Source organism: Carcharhinus amblyrhynchos, chromosome 2, assembly GCF_965287045.1.
Source record: "Carcharhinus amblyrhynchos chromosome 2, sCarAmb.v2.hapA, whole genome shotgun sequence".
NCBI lineage: Eukaryota > Metazoa > Chordata > Chondrichthyes > Carcharhiniformes > Carcharhinidae > Carcharhinus > Carcharhinus amblyrhynchos.
Genome location: NC_137325.1, coordinates 97,152,789 through 97,166,648, shown reverse-complemented (window position 1 = coordinate 97,166,648; position 13,860 = coordinate 97,152,789). Strand labels below are relative to the sequence as shown.

At 40.3% G+C, this 13,860-nt stretch overlaps 1 protein-coding gene across 4 annotated transcripts in view; it reads left to right on the top strand.

Moving 5' to 3' along the window:
* ankrd28b (ankyrin repeat domain 28b) overlaps window positions 1-13,860 on the top strand; it is a 230,108-nt gene that overhangs the window by 157,839 nt on the left and 58,409 nt on the right. For all 4 annotated transcript variants that reach the window (XM_080209614.1, XM_080209610.1, XM_080209616.1 and 1 more), the window contains exons 11-12: window positions 3,171-3,253; window positions 4,924-4,987. In XM_080209614.1, the coding sequence (XP_080065740.1) occupies window positions 3,171-3,253; window positions 4,924-4,987 (147 nt within the window). The remainder of the gene's footprint in view (window positions 1-3,170; window positions 3,254-4,923; window positions 4,988-13,860) is intronic.

Below are 13,860 nucleotides of genomic sequence, written 5' to 3'. Positions count from 1 at the left end.
CTCTGCCCATTGAAGTGGTGGAGGCTACCTCATTGAATATATTTAAGTCACGGGTAGATAGATTTCTGATAGACAAGGGAATTAAGGGTTATGGGGAGAAAGCAGGAAAGTGGAACTGATTCACTTCAGATCAGCCATGATCTTATTGAATGGCGGGGCAGGCTCGAAGGGCTAGATGGCCTACTCCTGCTCCTATTTCTTATGTTCTTATGTATCAGCATACAGTGAAAGGTATTGTTTTTTTGTGCGCGAGATAGACAAAGCATGCCATACATAGGGAAGGAAAGGAGAGAGTGCAGAGTGTAGTGTTGCAGTCATAGCTAGAGAATTTAATGCAAGGTAGGTCCATTCAAAAGTCTGATGGCAGCAAGGAAGAAACTTTTTTTTGAGTCAGCTAGTATGTGATCTCAGTCTTTTGTATCTTTTTCCCCAACGGAAGAAGATGGAAGAGAGTATGTCCAGAGTGCAGGGGGTTCTTGATTCTGCTGGCTGCTATTCCGAGGCGAGAAGTGTAGAGAGTGTCAGTGAATGCGAGGCTGGTCTGGGTGATGGACAGGGCTTCATTCACGACTCTTTGTAGTTTCTTAGGTAGAGAGGAGCCTTATCAAGCTGTGATACAACCAGAAAGAGTGCTTTCAATGGTGCATCTATAGAGGTTGGTGAGAGTCGTAGCGGACATGCGAAATGTCCTTAGTCCCCTGAGAAAGTAGAGGCATTGATGGGCTTTCTTAATTATAGCGTCCACACAGAGAGACCAGGATAGGTTGTTGGTGAGCTGAACATCTAAAATCTGAAGCTCTTGACCATTTCTACTTCATTCCCATTGGTATAGACAGGGGCATGCCCTCCACTATGCTTCCTGAAGGTGATGACCATCTCCTTCATTTTGTTGACATTGAGGGAAAGATTATTGTCATCACACCAGTTCACCAGATTCTCTATCTCTTTCCTGTACTATGCCTTGTCATTATTTTACATCGTTACCATTTAGTTGCCCTTCATAGCTTCTAGTTAATGAATACCTTTGCTGTCGTCCAACAGCCAAAATTATGCATCATTAGCTAGAACTGGTGTGACAACCTTACATACACATGCATCTTTTGGAATCTGTGCCCTGTCTCTCAACCTTTGTCTGAAAATAGAGTGAATTTTGTGCATTGTTGCCAGCAGCTACACGATTCCAGTGAGTTAATTACTAATATCACAGATCTATTTGAATTATGCCTTCTATTCTAGGGCTAACTAGTTTATGCTGTTATTGTTTATTTCTCATCCCCAGTCTAATTGATTTACATTAGTCAATTGTAAAAACTATTTACCACTTATTAACTGCCTTCCAGAATTTATCCAGATTCTTCTGTATTTACCGTGTATGATATCAAGGGGAGATACTGTTACAATCCTCAAAGAAACTGCTCACTTTTAAAAAGATTAGTTTCCCAATGAACAGAAAACACAAGATTTCATGTTTAAGACTTTTATTCTAACAGCCAAACTGAAATCAACACAGTTCAAACAATTAACAACCTACCAATACATCAAACTAAAGAAAAAGGTAAGTTTTGCATTAACTAACATAGTCAAAACATGTCTTACGAAACTCCTTCACTGTGCATCCTGCTTCTGACAGATATTAGCATTACAGGAATAGTCCTACAATCGCTTCTATCTGTCTAAAGTTCTTCCCACCTTATCAGGTCAAAGTTTCCGTTGTTCTTCGACAATTGTTCCACTCAGCCCAAGTTTTTCTAGATACAGTTATCACCTGCAAGGCATGCTTTAATGACTCTCCATTTCTTAAATGTTCACAATCGCCATCTATCCTGTTTCCTTGCTTTTGAACAGAAACCAAACACTCACCAACATCCTGCTTGGTCTATAGCACCAAACAGTCCACTGGCTTTCTCACAGCAGTAGCTTCATTATGTCCCCTAATTCAGCAGCAGCTGTCCTTTTTCTGTATATATAAAGGTAATAAACTGCCAATAGGTTTTCAGTTGAATTTCTCTCCCTTGAATCAGTTCACATGGGCACTTCTCTGAACTGAGGTGGTTCTTGTGACTTCAGCATCCATTCTTTCAAAACTATCTGTTTCACTTTAAGTTATAGGGAATATATTAGAACACAGCATCCTGTAAAACTCAGCATTCGTGATATTGTGTGTGCATGTTCTCTGCACTTATTAATCACAAGCTCTTTACGTAGCATCATGGAATCGCACAGTGCAGAAGGAGGCCATTCAGTCCATCTAGTCTGCACCAACTCTCTCTGACAGAGTACCTTACCCAGACCCTATCCCCACCCTATACCCATAATCTTACACGTTTGCCATGGCTAATTCATCTAACCTACATATCTTAGGGCACTAAGGGGCAATTTAGCATGGCCAGTCCATCTAATCTGTACATCTTTGGTCTGTGGGAGGAAACCAGAGCACCCGGAAGAAACTCACACTGATACGGGGTGAACATGCAAACTCCACGCAGTCATCCAAGACTGGAATTGAATCTGGGTCCCTGGCACTGTGAGACAGCAGTGCTAACTACTGTGCCAGGCGATTTAACAAATTAACCATTACTGTCATCTGTCATTTCTTAAGCCAAAAACACATTTGGAACAACCATTCACTGAGGATTACTTACAGGAGTATTAATACTGCAAGCAGAATTACTAATGAAGAAAGAACGTGCATTTATGTAGCAAATAATCACCTTTCTGAAAAGTATTCATGGCATTTCATGTACATGAATCTATTTTAGATACAATTGTTCTGTGTCAGCTATTGTGACAGTAGCCCAAGGCTGATTGCATTTGTTCACAGGGTGAGGACATGTGACTTTTCCATTTGTTTATAATTTTCAACTGTGTGTATTGTATTTTAATTAGTGTACATATAGTTTTCTTACACTTGTGTTATATTTATCCAAATCTAATTTTAGCAAACGATATGGGGCTGAGAGAATGATCAGTGTATAGTAACCTACAACACTAGTGACGCAATCAAATCTGATATTTTAAATGGTTTTTAATGCTGAACTAATTCCACTTCTGCCAAAAAGGATTGTGAAGATTTTAATTAAGGAGAACTGAATTGGTTCTATGTTGGTTCTATGAATGATGTGATATCTTGAATAAATTTACGCTTTTAAAATTCTGCTTTTCCTCCCTAGCCGGGGTATCCATGGAATGTTTCCACTACATTTAGCAGCCTTAAGTGGCTTTTCTGATTGCTGTCGAAAGCTGTTGTCCTCAGGTATTTGTAATAAAGTAAAACCTTTAGTTACAAATTCGTGCTTTGATCTCTTTCAAAATCATCACTTAGCTTTCTCTGACTTTTTACTCAGTCCTCAATACTGAAGGTTAAAACAAAGATAATCACGAATGTGACCATAAGACATTGGAACAGAAGTAAGGCTTTCCATCCCTTGAGTCTGCTTCCCATTCAAAAGATGTGACTGATCTGATAATGTGAAGTCTACTTTCCTGCCCTATTCCCCATAACCCTTGATTCCATTACTGATTAAAAATCCATCTTTCAGCCTTGAGTGTACTTAATGACCCAATCTCTACAGTCCTTTGCGGTAAAGGATTCCACAGGTTTACTACCCTTCTAAGAAAAGAAGTTCCTCCTCATTTTTGTCTTAAATGGGTGGCCACTTAGTCTGAAATTATGCCTTCTGGTCCTAGACTTCCTTACAAGGGGAAACAGCCTCTCAGCATCTACTCTGTCAAGTGCCCAGAGAATCCTTCATGTCTCAGTAAGGTCATCTCTCATTCTTCCGAACTCCAGTGAGTACAGGCACAACCTCTCCTCTTAAGAACATCCCCCCATTACCCAGGTTCAGTCTAGTGAAGCTCATTTACTGCTTCAATGCCAGTATTCAATTTGGACTGCTTCAATTCCTTAGCTAAGAGGACCAAAACTGTAGGAATCCTCCTCAGATGATGGTGTAAAATGAGCAATATGCCATCGGCAGCCCCATAAAACACAGCCTGTGATATTTAGCTCAATTGCCATCAATGTTGCATATTTCTGAGTATGCTGTTTCCTATAAGGCTCATTTTACACTGAGACAAATTTCTAACACATGACCAGTATTCATTACCTTTTTAAGTTAATTCCAATACTCTTAAAACCTGCATTTTGTTTATAGTTGAATATTGGATCCCCAATTATGCTTGCTTCAGCACTCTACAATTGCTTTCTGGATAATCAAATTACCATTGTTATTATGTGGAATGAGGAACTAATTAAAAAGCCTGTACCTGTCCTTGTTATCTGATTCGTCTCCCATAGACTTCCACTCCCATAATTACATGCATTTCCTTGTTTGCTACATAAAATTAAGACCGAATAAAATAAAAGATAAATATGCTAAAAAGTAATGCACGAGTATATCTGAATGATGTATGTAGTAAACCTGCAAATGTTTAATGAATCTGAATTCCTTGTGTGCTTCAAGCTCATTATTGAGCTGTAGAAACTTGAGAGTTTACTGGAGTAAATTGGCAATTTCCTAAAATAATTTCCTCTTCCCTGTGACAGTTGTTACATAGTGATTATCTTAATGTAAGTAACTTTCCTTCCAAAGGTGTGACAAGTTCTGACACCACTGCCCTGATCTCATGCCCATCTATTAAAAGTTCTGTATCTTATGTACCATGAGGTAACATCACACCAAGTGAATATTAGACTACCAGTCAATGTGTGGACAGGGATTATCAGTTGATTATTTTAAACACAATGCATTTAATTCTCTGTTTTTTGTTAGCAACGTAAAGAAGGTGCTTTCAGTTTTTGAGAACTGTTGCTGGATAAAACTCTGCTTAGTACCAGATCAGCTATAAAAGTTCTGCTGACAGATTGGCAGAAGAGATGAATGTTCCTTTTGTAGTTTCACAAAGTGCTTATTCATTTTACAGGCTTTGATATAGACACCCCAGATGAATTTGGCAGGACCTGTCTTCATGCGGCTGCTGCTGGAGGGTGAGTAATGATCTTTCTGATTTTTTTTTGAGTAAATAGCACTGAGCCATCAACAGCACTGTCGCAGTCATAATTATATCCCTATCGTTCATGGACCAGCAGTTGGAATATACAAGTAGCAAACGCCATTATCTTTGTAGGAGATGGGCTAATTAAAACGTGAATGCAAATGGAAGTACTGCTATCAAGCATGACCTTGATCAGGAAAGTCTTCATTAAGGCTTCTCGCAATGCGTTGCTTTACTCTTCTTCCAGTTAAATAACTTTGCTGCCATATTATGAGTTCACACTTGCACACAGTCTTACTTACAAGGTCTTTGAATATCAGAATGTATTTTAGTTTATTAAAGATAATGTTTAGATTAAACTTGATGATCTTAACAAATTATCTTGTGTTTTAAAATTGCTAATGTTTTGAAGGCATTTAAATGAATTCTGGAGATTTCAGTGGCATTCCATGAATATCCTTTTCAAGGTGTTTAGAGTGGTTGTCTCAAAGGCTCTGTGGTTTATTAAGTCATATATAAATGTCCCAAGTTATCCTTTTTGATTCCAATTCTCTGTTTTATAAGCTGATTTTAGCTAGGACTCAAATAGGTTGTTACATTTGGCGGTAGTCCAAAAAGAAATTGGACATGGTTCCCACTCCTCAGCAGTTCTTGTCTTGGGAAACACCCTGTCCTAACTTAATCATGGATAATTGCCATTTAGCAAAATGATATCAAGGGAACAGGACATTCAGCGCAGCCAGTCCATGTCACTGTTTATTTCCATGTAAATACAGACAGTTTCTGCCTCTTACAGCAGGCAGGTTCGTGCATATACTATTTTCCCATTATTATCAGTGGCTGGTATAATGCACTCTTGTTAGTGACCCAGTACCAGCAGCCACATGGCCCACCATTGATACACAATATTAAACAGCCAATTAGCACAACTCCACATCTCTAAAATAGTGTCAGTGTCTTTTAATAATCCAATGCATACTCAATTATCCTAATGAATTCTTTACTGATTCACTTCATTCCTCGTTGAAGATTGTATAAAAAGTTCTGGACACCACCAGAAAATTATAAGAACATAGAACACTACAGCACAACAGGCCCTTCGGCCCATAAGTTGCGCCGATCATATCCATACCTACCAGGCCTATCTATAACTCTCAATCCCATTAAATCATTACAAGAATTTTTCTGAGGTAATACACTGTCTGATGTGTCTGTCAGCTTTTGGTGTTTAATGCAGTTTTTTTCCAATGAACTATTTTAAAGCCAATGCATTTGGTGAATGAAGTGTTGCATAGAAAATAGGAGCATTAGTAGGCCATTCAGCCCTTCAAACTTGCTCCATGGTTCAATATAATCATGGTTGATTCTCTATGTCAATGCCATACTCCTGCACTCTCCCCATACCCCTTGACACTTTTCGAACCTAAAAATCTGTCTGTTTTTCTCTTAAATATATTCAATGACTTGGTCTCCACAGACTTGTATGGTAATTCTACAGGTTCACCATCTCTGATTGAAGATATTTTTCTTCATCCATGCCCCAAATGGCCTACCCTGTATTCTGAAACTGTGTCCTCTTGTTCTAGAATTGTCACCCCACTCCCCCAATCCCAGCCAGAGGAAACAACATCTCTGCATCCAATCTGTCCAGCCGTACCAGAATTCTGTGCATTTCAGTTAGATCCCCATTCATCCCCTCTAAGGCAAGTACATATTTTCTTGGATGAGGAGACCAAAACTGCACACAATATTCCACATGTGGTCTTACCAACAGCCTGTACAGATGCAATAAGTCTTGCTCCTGTACTCAGGTCCTCCTGCAATGAAGGCCGACATACATCTGCCTTCCTAACTGCTTGTTGTACCTGCATACTTGCTTTCAGGACACCAGCTATCTTTGTACTTCAACATTTCTCAATCTATCACCATTTAAATAGTACTCCACTATTCAGTTTCTCCATCGGAAGTGGATAACTTTACAATTACCCAGGCAGTACTGCCATGCATTTGCCCATTCAATCAAGTTGTCTCAATCATCTTGAAGCCTCTTAACATCCTACTCACATTCTCACTTAGTTTTGTGTCATCAGCAAACTTACTTTTGATTCCTTCATCCAAATCATTGATGTACATTGCGAATGCACTGATCCCCACAGGAACCCACTACTCACTGCTTGACACTTTGAAAAAGATCCTTGCCAATATATTACCCCCAGTCCCATATGGGTTAATTTTGCACACTAACCTCTATTGTGGGACTTTATCAAAAGCTTTCTGAAAATCCAAATATGCTACATCCACTGGTTCACTCTTGCCTATTCCACTGGTTACATCCTCAAAAAACTCCAGTAGATTTGTCAAACATGATTTCCCTTTCACAAATCTACGTTGACTTTGTCTAATCCCGTTGATACTTTCAAAGTGTCTTGTTATTGCATCCTTTGTAAGAGACCCGAGCATTTTCCTTGCTACTAACTGGTCTTTAATTCCCTGTTTTCTCCTCCCCTCCCTTTTTTAAATATTGGAGTTACATTTGCCACCCTCCAATCTGCCGGGATTGTTCCAGAAACTTGAAAATTATAGAAGATGATAGCTAATGCATCCACTATTTCCCTGGCCCTCTCCACTTACTCTGGGATATAGATTATCAGGTCCTGAGGACTTACCAGTTAAATTTTCCAGCACTATTTTTTAAATAATAAGGCATTGAATACAAGAACGGGGAGGTTATGATGGAGTTGTATAAAATGTTGGCTCAGCCATAGCTGGAGTCCTGTGTACAGTTCTGGTCACCACACTATAGGAAGGAAGTAATTGCAATAGAAAGGGTGCAGAGGAGATTCACCAGAATGTTGACCTGGATTGGAGCATTTAAGCTATCAAGAGAGATTGGATAGGCTGGTGTTGTTTTCCTTGGAGCAGAGAAGGCTGAGGGAGGATCTGATTGAAGTGTATAAAATTATGAGGGGCATAGATAGGGTAGATTGGAAGGAAATTTTACCCTGAGCAGAAGGGTAAAAGTCAATTAGTAGGGGGCATAGATTTAAGTTATAGGGCAGGAGGCTTATAGGATATGTGACGAAGAGGGTGATGGGAATCTGGAGCTCTGTCTGAAAAGGTGGTAGAGGTGGGAACCCTCAACATTTTCTAGCAACTTTATACGACTCCTCTTTGGATCTAATACTATCCTTAATTTATTTTGGGCAACGAGATGGAATAATCAAGGATCTCATAGTGAAGGCATTTCTAGGGTAGCAGCGACCATAATATGATTTAATTTTAAATTCAGTTTGAGGGGGAGAGGAATGGATCTGAGACTACGGGCGGATTTTATGGCCTCACTCGTCTTGAAACTGTAAAATCCTGCCCATGGTCAATGGACCTTTCCATGGTCTGACCCTTGCCCACTGATTTCCATGCCAGGTGGAACAAAAAAATTCCTTCCTACGTTTTTATACTTAAATACAGGCAATTATGACGGCATAAAAGCTGAACCACTGAAGTGAATTGACAAACTATGTTAGGGGTAGGTCAGTAGAGATGCAGGCAAAAAGACTTTAAGGGGGGATTTCAGAATGCACAGAATAGATGCATTCTAACGAGTGAGAAAATGTCCAAGGGACAGACCCTTCATCTACGTTTAACTTAGGAAATTTAAGGATATCAGATTTACAAAGGAAAAGCATATAATTATGCAAAGACAGATGGCAGGTCAGAAGATTGGATAGAAACTAGAAGCAGGAGTAGGCCATTTGGCCCTTCAAGCCTGCTCCATTGTTCATTTTGATCATGGTTGATCACTGAATTCAAATTCCTGACCCCCCACCTTCCTCCCATATCCCTTGATCCTTTTAGCCCAAGAGCAACATCTAATTTATTTTTGAAATCAGACATTGTTTTGGCCTCAACTACATTCTGTGGTAGTGAATTCCAAACATTCACCACCCTCTGGATGAGAAATTTCTCCTCACCTCAGTTCTAAAGGGTTTACCCCTTTATCTTCAACTATGACCTCTAGTTCTGCACTTCCCCACCATTGGGAACATTCTGAATCTACCCTATCTAACCGGTTACAATTTCATAAATTTCTATGAGATCCCCTCTCACTGTTCCAAACTCCAGTGAATATAATCCTAACTGACATATACCCTTCTCATATGAAAGACCTGCCATCCCAGGAATCAGCCTGGTAAACCTTCGCTCTACTTCTTCTATGACAAGGACATCCTTCCTCAAATAAAAACACCAAAACTGCACACATTACTCCAAATGTGACCTCATCAACGCCCTATACAATTGCAGCAAAACATTCTTATCCTTGTACTCAAATCCTCTTGCTATGAAGGCCAACATACCATATGCATTCTTTACTGCCTGCTGTGCTTGCTTTCAGCAACTGATGCATGAGGAAAACCAAGGTCTTATGAGGTTGAGTACTTCTCTCAATTTACAGCCAGTCAAGTAGAAATCTGTCTTCCTATTATTGCCAAAGTAGATAACCTCATGTTCATCCATAATTATACTGCATCTGCCATGTAGATGCCCACACACTCAGCCTGTTCAAATCATACTGAAGCATCTCTGCATCTCCTCACAGCTCACCCTGACTTGTCTCTATGTGATCCATATCCCTCTATTCCCTCCTTATTCATATATCGATCCAAATGTTGTTAAAGACTCTGCTTCCATCACCATTACCTTCAGCGTGTTCCAGGCATTCACCACCCTCTGTGTGAAAAACTTGCCCCTTGCATCCCTTTTAAACTTTCCCTGTCTCACTTTCAACCAATACCCCCGAGTAATTGACTCACATTTGTATCATCTACAAATTTGCAGATAATACATTCAGTTCCCTCATCCAAATCATTAATATAGAATGTGAACAGTTGGGGCCTTAGCACAGATCCCTGCAGAACCCCACTAGTCACTGACTGCCAATCAGAAAAAGACCCATTAATGCCAACTCTTTGCTTTCTATCCACCTCAAGACATTACCTGCAATCCCATGTGCTTGAACTTTACATAGTAGTCTGTTGTGTCAGGCAGAGAAATCTGGATATGCTGAGTGAGTGGGCAAGGACCTGGCAGATAGAGTATAACGTTAGCAAACGTGAGGTTATCCACTTTGGTAGAAATAATAGTAGGAGGGATTATTATTTAAACGGTGAAAAGCTGCAGCATGCTACAGTGCAGAGGGACCTGGGGGTCCTTGTGCACGAATCGCAAAAACTCAGTCTGCAGGTGCAGCAGGTGATCAAGAAGGCGAATGGAATGATGGCCTTTATAGCGAGGGGGATAGAATATAAAAGCAGGGAGGTCTTGCTGCAACTGTACAAGGCACTGGTGAGGCTGCAACTGGAGTACTGTGCAGTTTTGGTCCCCTTATTTGAGAAAGGATATATTGGCCTTGGAGGGAGTACAGTGAAGGTTCACCAGGCTGATACCGGAGATGAGGGGGTTAGCTAATGAAGAGAGATTGAATAGACTGGGCCTGTGCTCGTTAGAGTTTAGAAGGCTGAAGGGGATCTTATAGAGACATATAAGATAATGAAGGGGCTAGATGGGGTAGAGGTATAGAGATTCTTCCTGCTTAGAAAGGAAAACAGAACTAGAGGGCACAGCCTCAAAATAAGTGGGGGGTGTTGCAGATTAGAACGGAGTTGACGAGGAACTTCTTCACTCAAAGGGTGGTGAATCTCTGGAATTCTCTGCCCATTGAAGTGCTGGAGCTACCTCGTTGAATATATTTAAGTCATGGGTAGATAGATTTCTGATAGACAAAAGAATTAAGGGTTATGGGGAGAAAGCGGGAAAGTGGAACTGATCCACTTCAGATCAGCCATGATCTTATTGAATGGTGGGGCAGGCTAGATGGCCTACTCCTGCTCCTATTTCTTGTGTTCTTATGATATTGTTGAAAACCTTCTGAAAGTCTAAATAAACCACATCCTCTGGTTTCCCTTGGTCAACTCTACCAGTTACATCCTCAAAAAATTCCAATACAAGAAACAATAAAGGATGATTAAAAGATTAATAAGAAGGGAGGAATTAGAGAGAAAGATGGCCAGAAATTTAAAAACACTTAATGGGAATATTTTAAAAAAGAAAGGAGTTAATAAAATGAGTGTTGATCCTACAAAGAACAGTGCAGCACAGAAACAAGTCCTTCAGCCCACCAAGTCTGTGCTGACACGGATATCTCTCTGTTCTAATATTTTCTTGTCTCTACGTTGTTCATATCCCTCTATTCCCTCCCTATTCATGAATCTGTCTGGATGTTGTTATAGAATCTGCTTCCACGACCTCCTTCGGTAGCCCATTCCAAGCATTCACCACCCTTTGTTGAAAAACTTGCCCCTTACATCTCTTTTGGACTTTCCCCGTCTCATCTTCAACCTATACCCCTGAGTAATTGACCTTTCGACCGTGGGAAAAAAACTTTGACTAGCCACTCCATCCAAGCCTTTTACAATCTTTCAAACTTCAATTAGGTCCCTCCTCATCCTCTGATGCTCCAGTGGAAACAATCCAAGTTTGTTCAACTTTTCTTAGTTCATATCCTCCAAATCAGACAACATCCTGGTAAATCACTTCTACACCCTTTCCAATGCATCAACATCCTTCTGGTAATGTGGCAACCAGAATTGCAAACAATACTCCCGATGTGGCCTAACCAAAATCTTATACATATACACAGGGTATGCATACACCTCACATTTGCCATCTTTAAGCCTAGGTCTCCAGCCGATTTATATCTTGCTGTATCCTCTGGCAATCTTCCTCACTATCCACTACTCTCCTAATTTTTGTATCGTCTGCAAATTTATTAATCAGACTGTCTACCTTTTTCTCCAAATCACATATATATATTACAAACAACAGAGGCCCCAGTACTGATCCTTGTTTAATGCCGCTTGTCACAGACCTCCAGTTAGAAAAGTACCCTTCCACTGCTACTCTCTTTCTACGCTCAAGCCAGTTTTGTATCCATCTTATCAGTTCACCTCCGATCCCGTACGACTTCATCTTCTGTCATGAGAAACCTTAGCAAAGTCCATGTATACAACATCAACTGCCCTGCTGTGATCAATCTTTCTTGTCACTTCCTCAAACAATGTGAGACACAATACCCCCTTCACAAAACCATGCTGCCTATCACTAATAAGCCTATTCTCTTCCAGATGTGAGTATGTCCTGTCCCTAAGAATCTTCTCCAATAATTTCCCCACCACTAATGTAAGGAGTACAGGCCTGTAATTTCCCACATTATCTCTTCTGCCCTTCTTAAACAAGGAACAATATTAGCTACTCTGCAATCCTCTGGTACTTCCCCATGGCAGAGGAGGATACAAAGGCCTCAGCAATTTCTTCCCTCGCCTTTCTTAGTATTCTGGGATAGATCCTATCCGGCCCTTGGGATTGGTCCACCTTAATGTTTTTCAACACCTCCAATATCTCCTCCCTTTTTGTTTTAGCATGTCCTGGAATGTCAACATCCTTGCTACACTCACCATCCACCACATCCTCCTTCTTTGTGAATATTGATGCAAAGTACTCATTAAGGACCTCACCCATCTCATCTGGCTCCATACACATATTCCCTCCACTGTCCTTGAGTGGACCTACCCTTTACTTAACTCCCTCTTCCACCTTATATACATGTAAAAAGCCTTTGGATTCTCCTTAATCCTGCCTGCCCCCCAAGTCCCTGTTTAAGTTCTTTCCTGCTGACTTTGTATTCCTTAAGAGCTTTATCCGTTTTCAATTTCCTGAAGTTTATGTATGCCTTGTCTTTCACTAAGCTCACAATCTCTCTTGTTGTCCAGGGTTCCTGAATCTTGTCATCTTTATCCTTACTTTTTACAGGAATATACTTGTCCTGAATTGTTAACAACTGTCTTTTAAAAGACTCGCACATATTGGATGTGGATTTACCCTCAAACAGCCATTCCAGTCTACGTTCCCCAATTCCTGCCTAATACTGTCGTGGTTAGCCTTCCCCCTAGTTTAGTACTTTAATTCTGGGACTATTTCAATCCTTTTCTACAAGAAGTGTGATCCCTGGTCCCAAATGGTCCCCCACTGAGTCATCAATCACTTGTCCAAGCTTGTTTCCCAGAACCAGGTCAAAGATAGCCCCTTCCCGAGTTGGATCATCTACAAATTATCTTGAGAAGCACTCTTGGACACACTGAACAAACTCTGCTCTGTCTAAGCACTGGCACTAAAGGAATCCCAGTATACAAGACTGGAGAACAGGCATTTTGCATCAGTCTTCACTATAAAGGATACAAGTAATACCCCAGAAGCAGCTATAAACCAGGAAGTGGACAGAAGGGAATAACCAGCTAAGTGGTATTGAGTAAATTGTTGGACATGCAGGCTAACGAGAGCTCGGAACCTGATAGACTTCATCCTTGGGTCTTAAAAGAAGTGGCTAGTGGGATAGTTTATGCACTGATTTTGTTTTTTGAAAATGCCCTAGATTCGAGGACGGTGCCATTAGGTTGGAAGGTAACAAATTTAACTCTTTTATTCAAAAAGGGAGGGAGGCAGAAAGCAGGAAACTGTAGGCCACTTCCCTTAACATCTGACATAGGGAAAATGTTAGAAGCTAGTATTGAATAAGTTATAGCAGGGCTGTTGGATAAGTTCAAGATAATTAGGTAGAGGCAACATCTAAAGAGAAATCATGTTTAACCGACTTATTGGAGTTCTTTGAGACAGTAACATGTGCTCTAGATAAAGGGGAATTATGGGTAAGTTGTATTTAGATTTCCAGAAGGTGTTTAATAAAATGGTATATACAGGCTATTGCAGAAAATATAAGCTCATGTTCTAGAGGGTAACAAATTGGCATCGATA